This window comes from Gasterosteus aculeatus, chromosome 14, assembly GCF_964276395.1.
Source record: "Gasterosteus aculeatus chromosome 14, fGasAcu3.hap1.1, whole genome shotgun sequence".
NCBI lineage: Eukaryota > Metazoa > Chordata > Actinopteri > Perciformes > Gasterosteidae > Gasterosteus > Gasterosteus aculeatus.
The window spans coordinates 8,926,993-8,946,562 of record NC_135702.1 but is presented as its reverse complement, the minus strand read 5'-3'; the positions used below and the strand labels follow the sequence as shown (position 1 = coordinate 8,946,562).

Genomic DNA, 19,570 nt, shown 5'->3' with positions numbered 1-19,570 from the left:
GAGCGCAGCTGTCTGAGGAAGTTCATTATTATGAAAGCTTCTTAATTAGGAGTAGCCGCATGGTTTCTTTCAGAATATTGTGCACTCAAACAGCGTCCAAACGAAGGGTCCTTTGACTTGATTTCAGAAATGTGAGTGCTGAAGATATGATGGATGTATTTTAAAAGAAGATAGAACAGTGTATATAAATCTCAATTTAATTGACAGTGAAAACATGCAGGAGAATATTATGGATTAGAACATTTTGAGGATGAGGACTTTAGTGACTGGTTTAAATACTTCACTGGCAGTTACTTTTGCTGATAGCTGCTGTTGTCCAATATGACAAGATATCCTTGTTTCATGGCCTAATAATATGTTGCAGAGCTGCAGTGTCAGTAAATGAAGGAATTACAGATGCAATTGCAAACATACATACATACATACGCCTTGTGAACCACACGTACATAATAAAAAATAAACAACACAAATTAGCAAAAACATAAAATGATTCAAGTAAAAAAAGAATGCGAGTGATCAAATTAATCTTAGAAACAGACACAGAAAAACAGTACCGCAAAACAGATTCCCCTTTTTCTTCAATTGGGGGGTCCTCTTCGCGTTGGACGTCCGGATGAATTTAACCGGTAATTTCCGTCTCTGTGCTGAAAGAAGAGCGCGAGCCACCCATTGTTTTTTTTTTGTAGCACTCAAAATGGGAAGTTTCCGCTTAATTATTATTTTTGTGCATTATATTTGTTCTGTGTCTCCAAGGTGGTCCAGGTTTACACGACCCATGTGAGAAAGAGTCAACAAACACACTCGACAACATGACCAACGAGCAGGCTGAGGACATTACCTACCGTGCACAGGTACGAACACACACACACACACACACACACACACACACACACGTGTCAGCTTAAAGATAAAGTTGTTATCATCCAGCTGCACTTGCCTTGAGCTGTCAGTGTGTGGGAATCTGTAAGCAATACGCCTATTACGAGACGGAATGACCCCATCACCACCCTAACCACACAATTTGCATGCACGCACACACACACACACACACACACACACTTGTGTGAGAGTGCATGTGCTTCTCTAGAAAGATGTGGCGCTGCATTTTAATGATTGGTGTGGGAAACCATTGCCATTGTAAGCCATAAATCCATTTCTGACACCCCGAGGACAGTATTTGCGGGCATGCACTTTTGGCGTGTGCTTGCCGCCATTTCCTTCTTCACACACACACACACACACACTCGACTGAGCAGGGCAGCCTCTGAGCCGCATGGCTTAGTGAATCCTGCCGTCCATTTCCTTTGAAGGCAGCCTGAACGAGGCTGGAATGTCAATGGGGATAATTGTGTTGGAGCAGATACAAGAGCAGATATTAGAGACGGAGCTGTTCTGTCAATGAGCTACACCGAGCCTCATGAATATCCCAGGCACTCTACCTCCTTAATGAGAATTATGGATTAACGCACACACACATGTTTATAATACTCCCATATTTTAATAAAAATGCTAAAACGGAATTGGAGAACAAAAAGAATATGAGGGATTCGACTAGTCTATTGTATAACCAAACTATGTAAGCACAAATATTCTATAAATCTTGAATGAATGTAGCAAATTGCTGGGTATTAATTTTGCATTGGCCTGTTATGACAGCTTTACTGACTTAACTGAAAGTGGGCATTTAAGAGGCAGGAAAGTGTAAGAAGCAAACCATAAATTAGCCTTATCTTACCTTCAGTTAAGTGCAGTACTAGATTTCCTCTATGGCAGTATAAGAAGAGCAAATTATTTCAGTATCAATCTCCATACGCTCAAGTTTGAATCCATCTTTTCTTATTTCGTGTGTGTTTTTACATCCAACAGCATGCTCTCAGACTCATGGCGTTCGGACAGATCTACAAGGTGTTGGAGATGGAGCCTCTTGCCTCAAATAAACCATCGCAGAAATATCCTTGGTCTGATAAAGAAGGTGTGTCCACATGCCTGATCAGTCTACTCTCACCCTGTGCATCTCCGTCTTCTGTGCAAAATGTCCTCCACATGTTTGTCTTCCTGTCCTTGTCAGCGCCTGATTACTTGTACGAATGCTACCACTTTTTGCTTTTTATCCGTCTGTGAAAATGCGTTTTCGTCAGTCTGTCTATATTACATGGAACCTACAGCAGTCAAGCATACGGCTTTGGGTCGTAGGTCAGACCTCCCGTCAAATGTTTTCACGCAGGACGTGACCTTTCTGGATGCATTTGATGTTTTTTTTCTACACTTCGGCGATGACAGCGCTGTCATTATTGCTGACGTGCAAAGCACCACAAAAATATGATGTTGAACTTTCTCAAGCTTCTTAATTTTTTTCTTCAATGTTCCTCCAAAACATACAGTACATTTTTTTTTGCCGCACTTCAAGGCGACTTTCATGTAAAATTGATTCAAGGTACATGAAAGAAAGAAGTTTGAATGTTTCTTCCCATTGTTTGACTTTTTCCGTTTATTATGTTTATCTTGTCTGTTTTTTTCAATCCATCTTAATGCTTCTTCTCACGTATTCCTTTTTTTCTGGGCCTCAGCCTCGCTTTCTCTTCTGTCACACATCCGTGCCTCTGTTTGCGTTGATATTAGCGTCTCTTGTAGTCAATTATTGATTTGAATCTCTCTCTCAGGCTTGGGTCTGAAGAGGCCATACGAGGATGGAGCGATGGACGACAAGGATCTCATCAAGAAGATGAAGAGAAATCTTAGAAAAGGTAAGAGAGGGAAGAATGATTGTACACTTTATTTTCATTCTAACCAGTAAAAATAAAGCGACACAATGCTTTGAGGTGGAAGTAGTCACATTCTGTGTGCAGACAAGCATTGTATCTTTTGTTTTCCCGTCTGCATCTCTCCACATTCCTTTCATCCCTCTGAGGCAGATCAATAGTATGGATTGCTAACGTTTTAGTTGGCCACCCAACCATCCCCGGCTCTTTCTTCATACGAGGATAAGTAGATCGGCGCCTAATGGAGACAGAGAGGCATTTTTAGATATTGGCAAATACAACAAAATTGATTGAAAAAAAAACGTAAATAGAGAGGCATCTTCTATTGATCATGAAAACAACCGGCGAGTGTCCTGGAAACCTTCTTAGAAAATGTGATTTATAACGTGCAGTATCTCTGAATTGGCTGCAGTTTGTCCAATTTTGGCTGAATAATTGGTTCACCCCCTACAAGACCTTATTAAATCTTTCCTAATAGGCTTTTCTTTTTACTCTAACCATATGCCTCCTCTTTTTTATTTTTTATTTTTTTTGCATTAGTCCTGGACAGTAAAGCCATAGACTCCAACCAGCCAATGAACGCCCTGATGCGGTTGAACCAGATCCGGCCGGGGCTGCAGTACCGCCTGCTGTCCCAGTCGGGCCCGGTTCACGCGCCGGTCTTCACCATGTCTGTGGATCTGGATGGAACCATCTATGAAGCGTCTGGATCGTCCAAGAAGACCGCAAAGCTCCACGTCGCTGTCAAGGTGAGGAGGAAACAATCTAGGCTTTGGTTAATTTGTCTGCTGTACTCACAACCTTTTTTCCCCCCTTTATGACATCATCTTCCCTCTCCAGGTTCTGCAGGCGATGGGCTACCCGACAGGTTTCGACTCAGACCTGGATCCCATGAGCTCAGACGAGAAGTCGGATGGTGAGGGGAAGAGCGAGACGTCTTCACACACAAGCAATAACCCAACGCACTCGACGGACGGTTCCAACACACTGGAGGTGAGGATTGAGAAATGTGTGCTGATACACAAATCCTTTTGAGTCGTAGTCCGAAACTATTGGTGTTTAAAATGTCACATTCTCATTGGTTTAAGGAGATAAAAGATATGCTTTCTACTATAATATCTAAGATGTTTTAATAATTGCTTAAATAATCTTTTCACTCTCCAGGTGCGAACTCAGGGTCCCATACTGACAGCGAGTGGGAAGAACCCCGTCATGGAGCTAAACGAAAAGAGACGAGGCCTCAAATACGAACTCATCTCTGAAAGTGGAGGCAGTCACGACAAACGCTTCGTTATGGAGGTGAAAGCTTACACACACACACACACACACACACACACACACACACACACACACACACACACACACACACACACACACACACACGCACAGTCTAAAACATGTGACAGATCGTGGAGCCATGAGATTTAACCCTGATAATGCAGAATACTATTTCACAATACACATGCGTTTTAGCCAAGAGGAGAAACACAGAGGCTAAGCCACACACACGCGCACACACACACATACATGCACGCACACACGCGCGCTCGGAAACAGGCTGAAAGCCGGTAACGTCAATCAGTCAGCTTGGTTCCTGGAGCAGGCCTGTTCTCTGCGGGGTGAGTTGTTTTCCGACACGCCTGGCTGCTCCATCGCTCTGCTGATTGATTAGCAGGCCTACTTGACAGCAGGGCACTGCTAAACAAGCCGTCCTGTTAAGCCAGACTCGCTGCCTGACTCACTGATGACTGATAAACGTTTTGGTGGTAATAATTGTGGTGTTGGTAGTTTTGACGGAGCTGCAACATAAATTGTGAATTTGCTTAAAGCAATTAGCGCTTATAATTAAAAATATATACTTTTTTTTTTTCTTCACCAGATGCCCAAAATGCAATGTGTTCCTTTTGTCCAACTCAACCAAAAAATATGTCGTGATTGATATTTAACATTCCCCGTGTGTTCACGTCAGGTGGAGGTCGACGGACAGAAGTTTCGAGGGGCGGGACCCAACAAAAAAGTAGCGAAGGCCAGTGCTGCTCTGGCAGCTCTGGATAAGCTCTTTTCTGGTCCCAACGCTGCTGCAAACAAGAAAAAGAAGATATTGCCTCAGGTGACGAGTCACACTCGTGCTACACACGCTGTCTCAGTTTGGGGAATTTACACTCACTCACCGGAACATGTAATCAGACCGATCCGTTATTGTCGTCCTTGTGGCCTGTCAGTGCAGCTTTGAAGATTCTAATGTTTAACTGTGATCAATGGCGGTGCGTCTGTCAAGTGTCTAATCAGAACAATACTTGACACCAGATCACCAGTCTTCCACTTATTTTGCCAAATTTTGACTGATTTGTGAACAATGAGACCGATCAGAGCGGATCAAAGCATCAGAACACGGAAATGTACATATGTATGTGTGTGTGTTTTGTGCTTTATGTCCGTGCACCATATCTATGCAGACATAAATATTTCAATCGATTTGTTCCTTTGCATTATGCATGTTTGCTTCTCACATATATTGTTTCCGTGTCCAGACTAAAGGGGCCCTGGCCGCAGCAGCAGCAGCTTCGGCAGTAGCAGCTCAGGTAGCCAGAGGGAGAGGAAGAGCAGCCCTCGCCAGAGGGGCCTTCGTCAGTGCGGCCGCACCTGGATATGTCACGCCAGGTAGCTACAACTGTGAGTCATTTTTTCTATTTCTACTCAGAAATTTATTTTGGCTAGAGTGCAGAATGACCAACATGTTGAAAAATGCAGCCTGGAGTTAAACAATTGCATTAGAGGCTGTAACTTCTTGCCCAACAGGCTTCGGGACACCGTATGGCTACAGCCCGGCTGCAGCAGCTGCTCCTGCATACGGTACGTGCTGCTTGTTTGCCCTGTCGACCCATTTCACCCTCCTCCGACCATCGATAACCTTCTTCCACGTCCTGTCCTCTCTTAACTCATGCAGCTCCCTTCTAATCCTGCAGACCATAACTTCTAACTATAGACGGGTTAATTAAGCATTTAGTGGGTTTGTGTTACAACCTCGACCCTCCACTCGCTTTCAATTAGATTTCTCCTCCTACACCAATCCTATTGCAATTCGAGATTCAGTGTCAGCTGCAATTACACGAAGCCTAAACCGTTTCTTTGTTACGAGCTTCAAGCTGGTTTATTATCGTCTCACAACGTTGTTCTTAATCTGCTTGTTGCCATTCTCATCCTCATCTCTTGTCGTTGGATCACCAAGAGCTTCCATCAGTCTCAAGCTCGTATCTGAAAAGAAACTGATCTTAATTACGGTGACACACATAACTGGAAAAATTGAAAAGGAAAAGAGAAGAAGCTTTTACGATAAAACCGCCACCTCTAACTAACTTCCCGACACATTGCTTCGCTGCATATATATTTCGTATATATATAGATTAGCAGAGCGCGTAAGTGGGAGTTTGTCACTTTACCCACCACTCTATTTAAGATAAGGTGACATGGCCGCCCTGCCGCTGCAGCACTGCTCCTGTCATATTACTGCTGCTGAGGCGTTTCCGTATCCTCGCTGCTGACCGGGGCCACCGGGCTCTCTGAAACACATGCATAGGCTAAAAGCTATACTAATCCTTGACCTTTGACAGCTTGGGTATCGGGGCAAATTTCAATCACACATGCGTCTTTCTGTCAGACAAGGTCACATTTACCTCAGCAAACTCGGCTGTGTGTGTGTGTGTGTGTGTGTGTGTGTGTGCGTGCGTGTGTGTGCGCTTGCGTGCGTGCGCGCAGCATGTGGAGGCCTTTCTGTCCATCCTACAGCTCAGAGCTTGAATGGGTCTTGTGTGCTGGGAGAATCCGATCCCGGGGCCCCGGAGCCCCGAGGCAAATAGCCTCCCGAGACCCCGGCAGCCCGGGAACATGAAGTGCGCCTTAGTTTCCTCGGTTTATGACGGCGAATTACCCCCCCCCTCCCCCCGTTGGTTTTGGGTTCAGTTTCTGGCTTATGCACAATTTTCAAACTAATTTACCGAAATACAAAGAATTTAATCGTCGTTCCTGCTTTCAACAAATGAAACATTGAAGTGACCGAATCATTTGATAATGTTTGGACATGACATCCGAGAGAAGGCATTTAGTAGGCTGCTTCATGCCAGGCCAATGAAAAGATTTGGCAAATATACAGGTGATTAAATACCCTGTTTCTTCTCTGGGGGGGCGCTCCAAAGTTTTTCCTCAACAGAAGAAGCATTGAAGCACAACGCTTAATTGACAAGCAAGGCAACAACGATAATTTTTTTATTTGTTTATTTGTTCTAATAACTGTGTTAGAAATGCTTTATTGATCAAATAGAGAATTAGCTGTTTTATTTCAAAGGAAAAGTCATGTGGTGCTTCCATTAAAAAAAAATATTTTGAATGACATAATCAAAGAAATCAGTGTCAGTGCTGCTCTTAGGCCAAAAAATAGGGGCCCTGCCTCCAGAGAATGCATCCAAATGGTCGCAGTCTGGAAGTGTGGGATGACGAAGCATAAATCTTTGTCTATCTCTGCCCCCATGACTCATCAGCACAAGGCATCACGTGTCCAGCTGGGTGATCGTTGTGTGATCAGCTCACTCTGAGCCGAACGTCCCACAAGTTGTTAGCAAGTCAATTCAATGTTATTTGAAAAAGGAAAGATAGACGTGAGAACTAGAATTATACTATTATCCTCTTAATTTGTGTTGAAACCTCAGTGTGGTTGTTGTCGCTTCTGTCAAGCTGAGCGCGCCCGGTGGCTCCCAGTGTGCGACCAGAGTACTACGGAGCAATACACAATACTTACTGTTCAAACGAGTTTTATTTTATAGTCCGTGTTGACTGATGATAAAGAATTTAAATGAGAAATAGATTAGTAATGGATAGGATTATTATTCACAGTTCCAGAATGAGAGGAAGATGCGTCCCAATTAGCATAGATGTTTTCTGTGTGGGCCCCGATGGCGGAAGGAAGAAGGCACATGAAATCATTCTTTTATCTTACGGAAACAAAGCTTTCATCCTGTTTTCTGCTTCTTTTACCCACTGTGCTCCGGCACCAGCAGCTGCTTTGTTGGCAAACACTTCCGATGCGTTGTAGAAGACTGCAGGGCTCGCTGCAGAATGAGGCACTCAGCTTATACATTATGATACATTTCCCACAAGTGACTACTTCTCCTGCTCACTGTCTTCTTTAAAGAATAATTCCAGTTCATTGCAACGTGGGTCCTGGTTTTGTCCGTTTTGTCCGTTAATCAGTAAAAACCACGATTTGACAATGCGACGCCATTGAGAAGAACCACCTCCCCTAATTAACCCAAATTATTCTCAGGCCAAAACAGAGGCAGCGTTTCAACGTTGAGCTGCAGGTCTCCGTAATTAATTATTGATGGATCAGCAACAGAAACCAGACCCGAGTTGCAATAAACCAAGAATGAATCGTTAACTTTGGCCGCTTGCTTCCTTCTCTTTTCATTCCGAATCCGTCTCCTTCTCGGCTCCTCTAACCACCGAAGAAGGGTGTCGCTTTGTGTACTCACGATCCTGCCCGTCCTCTCACACGCGTCCACTCCCCCCTCTGGGAGCCCCCTCGCTGCAGTGTTGCTCCTAAATGCGGTGCAGTGAGAATACAGCCACCGGGCGTGTTTGTTGGACTCATGCAGAGCTGTGCTCTTCTCGTGTCTCCCTTCTAGGTTTGCCCAAGAGAATGCTTCTGTTGCCTGTCATGAAAATGCCCACCTACCCCGTCCCCCACTACCACTTCTTTTAGCACGGGAGACACACACACACACACACACACACACACACACACACACAACAAGCGCATCTTCATCCATAGCAAACACTCTTATTCAGACCATGCAATTTGCTTTTTTTAAGAAGGGAATCTTTTTTTCTACAGTGTATATGATGGGCAGAGGATTAAGGACTTGAGTTGAAGATTTTTTTTTTTGTTTGATTTCTTTCTGTTCCAAAAACTTTTATGAATATGAAAAATTACTGCGGGTTTAGGTTGTTATGAGATAAAAACTTGAAGGGTTTGTACTGTGAATTGTAACCTCATTCTTTGAGTCTAAATTATATATATCAGCCTTGTGTTATTGTGTTTATTCTTTTGAGGGGGAGAGAAGAGCATTTGCAACATGATACACACAACACACACGTTCTCTGTAAAAAAAATAAAAAAAAATAATAATAAGGAGCTGTGTGAAGGATGTATAGGAATAAATAAATAATAATGTTGCAAATGAATAAAGTGCATCTCCTATAAAAGCTGAACACTGCCTGGTGTTTATCTGTTTAAAGGCTTAGCAACCTTTTGTTTTGGGTTTGACTATTTCAGTCCGTTATGTCACTCAGCATGAGGAAGCTGCACAAAATACTGCGAGAAACGTGCATTAAGCTTTAATATTCCACCCTCATAGATGCAGGTTTTAAATCTCCCTACTTACCTCAGGGATCCTCTTTATTTCCTCGTGACCCTCCGCTTACAGATATTTAAAGAGAAATGCCTGAAGACAACGGGTGAATTTGTAAAAGCTTTTTTTTGGATTCTCTATGTTGCATTCAGCTCCATTACCGATCGTGTATCAATGCTTGGCAGATTTCCCACAGCTATCCGTTAGATCGACCACATTATAAGTAGAGCATTTATGTATATATATATATATATATATATATATATATATATAAGCGTTTTAACGCTTGATACGTTATTGTAGCTGGATTCAATTAGTTTAAAACGGCCCAAAGAGAGTAAATACTTACGACTACAAAGACAACTTCTACCTTAAAAACATCTGGGGAACTGCATCACCTCTGGCACAAACATCCGTGTCTTAGGTTGTTTTATGATATCAGCACCATTGCTACCATCAAAGAAGGATCAGCACCAACTGACTTAAACTATTTATTTAAATATTTGACGAAAGAGTAACCAAAATATCCAATATAAGAGGAAAAAACCGTACAAAAGAGAGTATACCACTGCTGATGGGTTTTGATTGTCCTTCAACACATCTCCGTCATCCCACCGGCGAGACATAAGCGCCTCCTGGCGTGATTCTGTCTGTGAGACGCAGCCATTGGCTGAGAGGACCCGGCAGGCTGTTCAATGGTTGGTCGGTTGAGCTCCACTGACTCTGTGAAACCTTTCAAATGACATTTGTCCAACATCCCCACAGCTTTATTTTAATCTCACATTACGGAAGATTAATTTCCAGCTGTTGTGTATATTTTGTGTTATTATCCGTTTGGCTGGAATCTGCTTCATTGCACTACGAGTTCCAGGGATCATTGTTCCTTGAACTCTGCCAGACCAGTGTCTTATGTTACGTTCAGTCTTTATGTGGTTTGATTAAATCCACGTTGCAAGGCTTTTCACTAAAGTCCACGTGTCCACTATTGGACCAGCTCCGAGCTACACAAGTAAACATTTGGGGGAATTTTCCTTCTTCTGGAGAGTTAGATGAGAAGGCTGATACCATCCGGAGGTCTGCAGACAGCTGGTCAGTGAAGCTTAGCACAAAGACTGGAAACGAGAAACCGCCACGTTGTTTTTATCTCGCGGACCAAGCAGAGACGCGGTGCGTTCCTTTCCCCTTGGACAGAGCTAAATGTTAAGGTACGTGCCACAGGATTCCACTTTTAATTAACCCGTTCATGTGCTTCTCCGAGACCTGGAACAGTGACATCATTCACCAACATGGGATTTCTGGTCGTGTTTTGGGAAAGTGGCCGTGGAGGTTTAGGGATCTAAATAGATAATAAATCCAGATAAGGTTAGCGTGTGTGTGTGTGTGTAGTAATCAATCATGCTCTATTTGTCTCTGTTTCTTGAACTCACTGCAGGTGGTCTTTTCATTGACAATCCCTTCTACCAGCCGCGGACCATCGCTCCTTTTATCATTCATCTGGGTCCCCAGGATCTCTTCTCTGACTTCTAGGGGGCCGCAGGCCGTTGGACACCCTCTTCGCAATGTTCACGGGACACCGTCTTTTCAGTCCGTCGAAGCGGGACGCCTCTCTATCCAGGTGACGGACTCATCGATCCCAAACTCTTTTCAGTCTGATCGGCCCGCTGGGGGAAAAAAAAAAAAAAAACCTAAAGGTCACGGACGCTCAGAACCTCAACTGCTGATCTGAAAGGCTCACGGCTCCTCTTTGTTTCCCCGACTCTCGCCCAGATTTATCACGTCAGAGGAGGGAAACTACATGAAGCAATACTCCGATTTTATCAGAAATGTTCAGCTGCGCGAGGCTGTGCTGAATTTCTTTCTTATAGCAATACACCAGAACTCCTCTATGAGCTTCATTCATGAGAAGAAGTGAATGTCCAACGGAGTTTCACACAACACAGCATCGCAATAGGTCATTCTGATTGTATATTCATCACATGTGTGCGTGCGTGTGGCTTTAACGTGACTATATACACATATATGTATGGTGTATGTTTCTATAACAATGTGTTGACAAAACGATTACTATATGATAATGTATTTATGTAAATATTCTATAAAATATAACTATTGTTGGTATAAATTATTTTAGAATTATAAAGTGTAATGTAACTGTAATATCACAGTATAGCTTTCTTCCAATTTTATATACACTGAGCAATTGAAGCTAGTTGTAGGAGATGCAATATTATCTTTGGTATTCATATTAACCTCTGCTGTTCGAATGACAATGCTTCCTTCTTCCTTTCCTCCCTCCTTTGTTCAAACTTTTGCTCTATCTTTGTACGTCTTTCTGAGCCTTTGTGAGCCTCTCTGCTGCCCGCGGTTTGTTTACCAGGCACTCATCGCACAATCCCACCTGTACGCACGCACACACACACACACACACACTTCTCCTGTCAGAAAGCACATTTTCTATAGTCTCACTGCTGGCAGGGAATGCTGTTGTTACAAATACGGTACTGTATGTGTGCAGTACACATGTGCACATGTGTACTGTACACATGTGTACACTCTTGATGTACTTGCTCCTCCATCTGCATTAACACGCGTCAGTGGAATCAACCGTCAGTACCCGGAAGAATTGTCCCGCTCGCCTTTGGGACCAAAAGCACAGCTCACACACACGCACACACACACACACACACACACGCATTGCTATCGCTTCTTCCTGCGCGCACACACACACACACACACACACTCTATGTCCCTCCAACTTTCCACGCTGATCCCCTACTGTACGGACAGGATGCTGCTGGTGGAAGATGCGGATGTCAAAGGGCCAAAGACGCAGCACACAATACTGACTGACCGATTAAAAGTGTAGTCAGCAAAAATCGTTAAAAGTGCGACTTTGAGATGGAGGGTTGGTTGATGTACAGCGTACGTTTTGCCAGTCACGGAGGCTGAGGTGAATTGAGGAACGTGCCAGATTAGTATCGAGTACATTCGTACGATTCCAATAAGCACAGTGTAGTTCACCTGTTTCAGACAAAAGACGCGTTTTGCTTTTTGGAGAGGGAAAGCTTTATTGGTGCATGTCTAGTTACAACCACTTATGCAAAAGCTCATGAGGCTAAATAGGTTCTTAATAGAGTCGTGATCCTGAACTCTTCCACCGTGCAACACAGTTGAGGATGAGAAATTGTCTTTTTAGGCCAAACGATATATTGGCTTTGTATTTATAACTGAAATATTTCTCTTTGGAGAATTTGAAGAATCCTCATGCATTTTAAGGCACTTCTCAACTCACTACTCACAAATGTGGTAAACTGCTGTGGAGAATTTTTTTGAGTTTGGTTTGTTATCATTTTTAGTCTCAAATTCTATGTATATTTTGCTTAGTTGTAGTTCACTGTTTGTTGTGGCTTCAACGCTGCTAAAAGACATTATTTACCCAGGTGGTAATCAAACAGAATGTGCATCAAAAGCCCCCCCCCCCCCCCCCTCCCCTCCCCACACCCGCTAGTAGCTATTCAACTGAGAGATGAGATTTCCCATTAAGTCCTAAAGTGCTTAATGCATATAAATGCATTGGAACAGGCGACTTCACACTGAGGTAGAAGTCGCAGCAGGCTCCTAGTACTCCTGCAATGCTCTGTGATGCGTCTGAAAGCCCTTCATCACTTCCTTTATTTTCAGCCTGGAGACGAGGTGTCAGACTGCAGATGCAAAATCAAACAGAATGTGCATCAAAAGCACCCACCCCCACCCCCCCTCCTCCACCCTCCACAAAGGTTGCATTGATGTCATGTGTTTGTATTTGCTTTGATTCAACAAAAAACGACACCTGACAATTGGACCCCACCCAGGCCTCTAAGACTGAAAGTAAGAATGACAGTCAGACGTAATGACGCCACTTGGCTGCCGGCAAAGACGATTCGGCAGTTTTTCGGCAGGACGGGATGAAATTGTGCCGTCAAGCTGCGACCAGGGAATCGGAGGTGAACCGAAGGGCGAGCTCTCGTTCCTCGACTTGGTCTCATCCGCTCGGTGGGCCGCGCGCGTTATGGCGCGAGTCCCCACCGCCCATGTGGGAGCTGTGTGGCGCCCACTGTGCTCCCTGCGTGTCCCCCCCCCCCCCCCCCCCCCCCCCCCCCCGATCACCCACCCCTGTTGTCTCGGTCCAGATGGCCCACATTAATAAGGCAGACAGTCATACCTCAGTGAGCAACCTTTTCGTTTCCCCCCTCAGACACACCGGCGGAGTCACCCTGACTACTGAGCCTGTCCTCTTGGTCCGTCGGCTCAGGGGGGACGCAGCCCGTCTCCATCTGGCCCAGGCGCTCCGGTGGGACTGTAGAGGGTTTGCGAGTTGTCGTCTCGTAGTTAGGCGGGTCGTGCATGCGTGTCTGCCCCTTTTTATCATCTTTTATCATTTAGATTAATGAAAAATACATAATATTCGTGGTCTCGGCTCGAGAGTGACGGCTCTTTGTGGTGAAGTGGCAGCGTCACTTTTAGGAACACCGCCTCTCCGTGGGCGTTTAACAATCACACTTTGGAATCTAAGAAGCACAAAACACAAACAACACACCCACACCCTTGTTCTCAGGGCCACCTGACACACACACACACACACACGCAGGAGTATGCAAAGAGATAAAAACCCACTCCAACGCATGTAATTCTAAATGTAAATATTCATATCAGCATTCACTGTCGATAAGAAGTTCTCTGCTTTGTGGTTTGTGTGTTACACATAAGGTTGTGCGCTGTATGTAGTGAGCATTACACAAGCGGTAAGGCCTTGTTTGTATTTTAGGATTTGAGCCATGTATAGCTGAGGAAATCCAACCCCCCCCCTCCCCCATTTGTCACGTCGGTGCATTATAACGGGTTGTCCGTCGCACTGTAGGTAATGGATTTTACTTTTGCCTTTTCGTAGATGCAGCAATTATCTGTGAACAACTCGAGCTTTGCTGATGAGAGAAACTTTTTTGTTTTGGCGACCCTTTGCGCCTTCAGATGCTGCAATATGTTCAGTGCTTAAAGGGTGCGGAGCTGCCAGGTAACGACGGCCTGCTGGACTGCGGAGCCCGTTTTCCCTAAAGCGCCTCTTCATCCTCCTGCCAGGTCAAATCAAAGATTAAAAAAAAGCAGCGAGAATGCTGAGATGCAGTTGGGGAAACGGGTTCCAGGTTTGTTCTGCGGAACGGGATTTATCCCGACACCAAAGACTGAAACCTTTTCAACAAACCTGAAGATCCTGGCAGTCTGGGACGGGAGGCACCACGTGTTTGTGATATCCGGTCGAAAGGAAAGGAAAGATTTCATCTCCTGCCGGCGAAAAACAAAGTTTTCCGCGTGTCGCTCGGAGAGTAGGCCTCCTGGGCTAAACGTGTCCGGAAGCAGAGAGAAGCTGGAAGCCGCCCTGAACTCTGCAGAGCAGCAGAAACGGATCCGGCACCGCGAGGCGAAGCCACCCGGACTGACTGCACGACACATCGGTTTCACCGGGGAGCGTTTGTCTGTGCAGCACGTAAACCGGAGGGGAATGCGAAGCTGCATATGCATGCAGACACACACACACACACACACACACAGAGACAAACACACACACACACTATTGCAGTCACATTAAGCATGTTGTCGCATACTTCCTGGTCACGGTCCACTGATTGTTTAAGTCTAATATCCTCCTGATAAGCAATTGCAGCATTTTGGTTGGGAATGTACACTGTTGTTCTAGTGATTGTAGAGTAGAATGTATTCACTCATAGAGAAAAAAAAACTTGCTTTTTCGTAGAGAAGCATATATACAGAATATATATGGATACATACATATATATACATCTATATATCTTTTGAGCTACTTGTGACAGTTGTTTTTGGGCGCATCCACCCTTTAGAATGAACATTTCTTTCCCCCTTTTTTATTTACAAAAGTAGTGTCTTACGAGTGATGAATGTTTACTTTTTCCTGTAAATATGATTTTTCTTATTTTAATTTATTTTTGACGAAAAGGGGATTAAAGAAAACCGTTTTACGATGCTGCCTGTGGCGCGGTGAAGTGGCGCCTGTCCACAGGGTCTGTTTGTCAGGTGCAACGATGAGTCTCACACACCGAGGCCGAAGTCGGCGGACCGGCCGCGTCCCACCGCTTTGATTAGTAGCAACATTTACGGCGGCGATGCTCTGTGGTTGTCACTGTTTTTACCATAATCTATGCTTGACCAACTGAAAATAAACCTGAGAAAGTGCTGAATCTCCTCTTGGGAGTATCTGTCTCTTAATGGTCTCTGAAATGAACCGAGTACAGTGATGAGCTGTAAGTGGAACGCGGGGAAATCAACAGTCCCAAAACACTACAGGATGTGTGTCAAACTCAAATAATACTGCATGCTCAACGTGATCAAAATCAGAAGAACCCCTCCTCGTAAAATAAACAGTCTGCATTTTGATTTTGATCATGCATTAAAAAAAAAAATGTCCTCCTTAAATACCCACATTGTGACAATACTGGTTTGGTCTGAGAAGAGTTTCAGCCCGTGAGCCGTCCATCACGTCCAGAGCGGCGCTGTCCGGGTATCAAGTGGCCTCTGTGGCAGCCGACCCCTGCAGGTCACACACACTGCTGCCAATCCGCCTGCCAAGGCTGTGAGTGTGTGTACATGTAAGGGGGAAAGACCTGCTCGGCAGGTATGTAACGTGTGTGTGAAAAGTGTCTTAACAGTGGAGCTCACGGTGCTTTGCTCCTGATGGCAGACTAACCGCAGCGTCCTGATCTGATGGTAAAACCTCTTAAAGCAGGTACGTGCGTCTGGGAATCCACTAAGAAGCAGCAGAGGCGCTGGTACGCACGGCCCAGGTTCACACAATGTGGGCCGACGCATTGTCACTTCGACTGCTGACGGCGGACGAGCCGTGTTGTGTTCCGTGTTGTGTTTCAGTTGGCGAACACGACGCCGCGATTATGCTCACAAATTAGATCCGCTTGACAGCCTTCGTTCTCTCCACGCGACACCAGCACCTGTTTATAGACGTCACTGGTGCCGAAGATTTAACAAGACCTATAAACAAAGTAAGCCGATATCAACGCGATTCAACGGCGTTTTCATGCTACGTTTGTCACACGAGCCAAGTTCTCAATTTAGTTTGAAGGGCTGTTCAGCATCTGTGGAGTCCGAGCACTTGATGAGGAGGCTTTACTGTGACATTATGCTTCAACCCTTTAAAGAAAGATGTAAATGACCCGGATTAATCCTCTGAAATCTTTACATAAAATTGCCAATCGTAAAGTTCCTTTTTTTGAGTGATTCCTAAAATAAACAGTTAAACAAAGAGGACGGCACGTTAGATTTACTCCAACATTAAGGATTAAAGACAAATTAGGAGGAATGGAAGCGGAGATTATTTTTGTTGTATAGACTTTGTTATTTAACATTTTTGTTATTGAAGCTATTGTGACGCAAGTAAATAATTTGAATATATAAAACATTCAAATCAGGGAGTAAAAAGTATAAAATAAACCCTTACACCGTACTGCATTCTTTTACGTTGTCATGGTAACGGGATGCATTTCAGCAAAGCGCTGTCCCTTTAAGGGTTTAAGGCTTTAGGGGGGACAATGAGATTGTACACACATTTCTGCAGAAGGGAAATTACCCATAATGCATCGCAATATGACATAAATAAAGGGGCAAACAGTTGACACAAATTATGATAATGATGCATTTAAAACACATTCCAGCAGAGGAATGCAAGTAGGGACGATATTACACACTTTTTACTTTTTTCATTAAACAATTTAGTTATTTAAACTGACAAAAACGAATGGATTGATTATTTGACAATTTGCTCATTGTGAGAGGAAAGCTTAGACATTGAAATCAGGGAGAGTTGTGTTGATTAAATACAACCGTCTATTCATGTATGTTGAATAAAACACCACAGCGTAAAGTTGTGTCATCGGTAGCCGTTAGTTTAGTGTTTGCACAACATTCATTTTTCTCACATTTTGGCGAATATGTGCCTGTTTAGAAATCTAGAAACTGTGAGAATTTTTCGGACTATTTTTCGAAGCGAAAACGCTGCAAGTTGCCGGGGATTCGGTGCTTTAGAGAGAGCAATCTATAAAATGTTCAGAGCCACATCACAAGGCCCATTCAGTGTGATGTTTAAAATCCTTCACTGTGCTCGGCCTTCTCTGAAGTTCAAGAGCAGAACGGTGCAAGACAGTTTCAGGTTATTAAGCTCTTTTTCTTGGTATAGATATCTGTTATTAGTTCTTTAACTGTGCAAAAGTAGGCTCCAAATGCCTGGATTTTGGGGTTTGTTAATTAGCAAATGGAAACAATGAGTGACCATCTAAACGGACGCAGCATAGCGTAACACTGCAAAGCGTTACGTGACATAATATCACATAAAGTATATTGTTACATATTATTTCAATTGCTTCATCTTGTATTTAACACAAATTGTTTAAATGAATATGCTTGGTGTGTTATTGCAGAAGGAAAAGCACTGTGGAGTCAATAGAATAATACACATAATAATGTATTTATGGCAAATGATAACGCTGTTTTGCTTATTCTTTTTCAGGTTCCCGATATGTCGCACAGGGTCTTGAAAAGAACACGGCCGTCACACATGTCGGTAACACGTGTGATTTGATTAAGAGGTCAAATGTCTCCCGTGGGAAAAGCCCCATAACACTCGATGCAGAAACACAAATGTCTTGATTCAAAATCTCTCATCTAATCAGAATCTACTAAGTGAACACAGATAAAATAAAACGCCGCCAACTACTTTTAGAAATATATCCGCATGTACAACATCTTTGTGACGTTTGTGACCTGTGAGCGCTGCTTGGGACACATCGTCCCTCATTGCGACGTACTGGAGGTAAATTTATATTAATCCAGGGCAGTTCAGGCAGAATAATGTGAATTTATTATTTGTGCTAAAATCAGTGTACTTCCCATGATTAAAAAATGGGGGGAAAACACAAATATATGAGTTTAATTAAATGTGAAAGAAAAGGTTCTCGTCATTTTTCTCAACTCTCCACATTTAACTTACCACTGAAGCTTTGTTTGATTCAACACTCAGGGTTTCACCTTCGAGGCCACATTGAGCCCCCAAATGTCCCACGCATGATCCAGATATTAATATTAACATATAAATACATCAGGCGTTAACCTGAAGGTTCACAGGTCGTCTATATGTAGGTTTTTATCTGATTGGTTTTACAAATCATTGTTTACTTCCAACCTTTGTTTCAACAGCATTTCAGATTTCAATTCACAGGCTTTATTTCTCTGGCATTTTGTAGAACTATACGGTCTAACAACAGTTTAATATTTCTTCAAATAAAATCATGCCCACGATATGTACGTGAGTTCAGTGCGTTGTCAGTCAGGAGCAACGCCGAGTTCAGCAGGTTGTTGGGTGTGTCATCTAACACACACACACACACACACACACACACACACACACACACACACTCGTATGTCCCGTCCCATCAGCATTCCACCTTTGCATTTTACTCTGTTGCTGCCTCGCCGGTCGTATTTATAGCTGTGTAACGCAGGACGGAAAGAGGAGGAGAGGCGGGTGATCCCTTCCTGGGTTAGAAACACTCCAGATGATCTACGCGAGACCTCCAGCGCAACCAGTGCAACCTGTTCATTGAGTGCACGCAGGCCACGGCAGAAAATAGCTCATCCCAGAGACGGGAACAATGCAGCCGTGCGTGAGTGAGTAGGACGACTGAGATGAAAGTGTAAGATACCAGGAGATTTGCATCCAGCTTGAGCAGCTGATGGAGGCGGTTTGCAGGGGGCGGACAAAAATTAACCGGAAGGAAACTTTTATTTTCACGCTGTAAACTGTCTCAGATGTGCAGTGAAGGTTTTCCCAGGAGGTGAGTTAGAGAACGCTCATTATTATAACAATAGCAGCCTTAATCGTAGCCTCCAATCCTTTTCAGCAGAAACATGAAAACCAGCAGAAAAACAACATGCTTGGCTTTATAGATTTATTTTTTAGAAGCCGGCTTTGAACTCGGAAGACGGATAAAACTGCAAAGCACTATTAAATATATAACTCTTTTTAAAGATTTGGAGCCTTGAACGCATTGAGTGCTCTAATGGAGGGAAGGTGTTTGACCTGAATAGTACAGAAAATGCTTTTTACTTTCCAACAGAAACTGGGGATGGAAATGGTTCCCATTTGTGAGTTAGGAATCCCAACATGTTGATTTAGCTCGTGCAGAAAGAGGATCGTACTACCGAGCACGAGAGATAGAACATTTGGTATATATTTATTTTCTTTCTTTTTCGTGCTGAAATGCACGCATGAAATCATGTTTAGACTTAATGCTACTGTACGGCCTGCAGTTAGTTTGAGTTGTACGCTGTCTC

The 19,570-nt window shown here is 43.8% G+C and overlaps 1 protein-coding gene across 12 annotated transcripts in view; it reads left to right on the top strand.

The window, feature by feature from the left end:
• strbp (spermatid perinuclear RNA binding protein) overlaps positions 1 to 15,416 on the top strand; it is a 60,364-nt gene extending 44,948 nt beyond the window's left edge. For 5 of the 12 annotated variants that reach the window (XM_040198367.2, XM_040198366.2, XM_078087888.1 and 2 more), the window contains 10 exons: positions 754 to 851; positions 1,867 to 1,972; positions 2,661 to 2,744; positions 3,300 to 3,508; positions 3,600 to 3,752; positions 3,924 to 4,058; positions 4,729 to 4,869; positions 5,291 to 5,432; positions 5,559 to 5,612; positions 10,596 to 10,855. In XM_040198367.2, coding sequence (XP_040054301.2) covers positions 754 to 851; positions 1,867 to 1,972; positions 2,661 to 2,744; positions 3,300 to 3,508; positions 3,600 to 3,752; positions 3,924 to 4,058; positions 4,729 to 4,869; positions 5,291 to 5,432; positions 5,559 to 5,612; positions 10,596 to 10,690 — 1,217 coding nt within the window. In that variant the 3' untranslated portion in view covers positions 10,691 to 10,855. Of the gene's footprint in view, positions 1 to 753; positions 852 to 1,866; positions 1,973 to 2,660; positions 2,745 to 3,299; positions 3,509 to 3,599; positions 3,753 to 3,923; positions 4,059 to 4,728; positions 4,870 to 5,290; positions 5,433 to 5,558; positions 5,613 to 8,437; positions 9,024 to 10,595 lie in introns of those variants that run through there. The other 7 variants (XM_078087893.1, XM_078087891.1, XM_078087892.1 and 4 more) reach the window with 4 other exon arrangements.
• Positions 15,417 to 19,570: the final 4,154 nt, after the last annotated feature.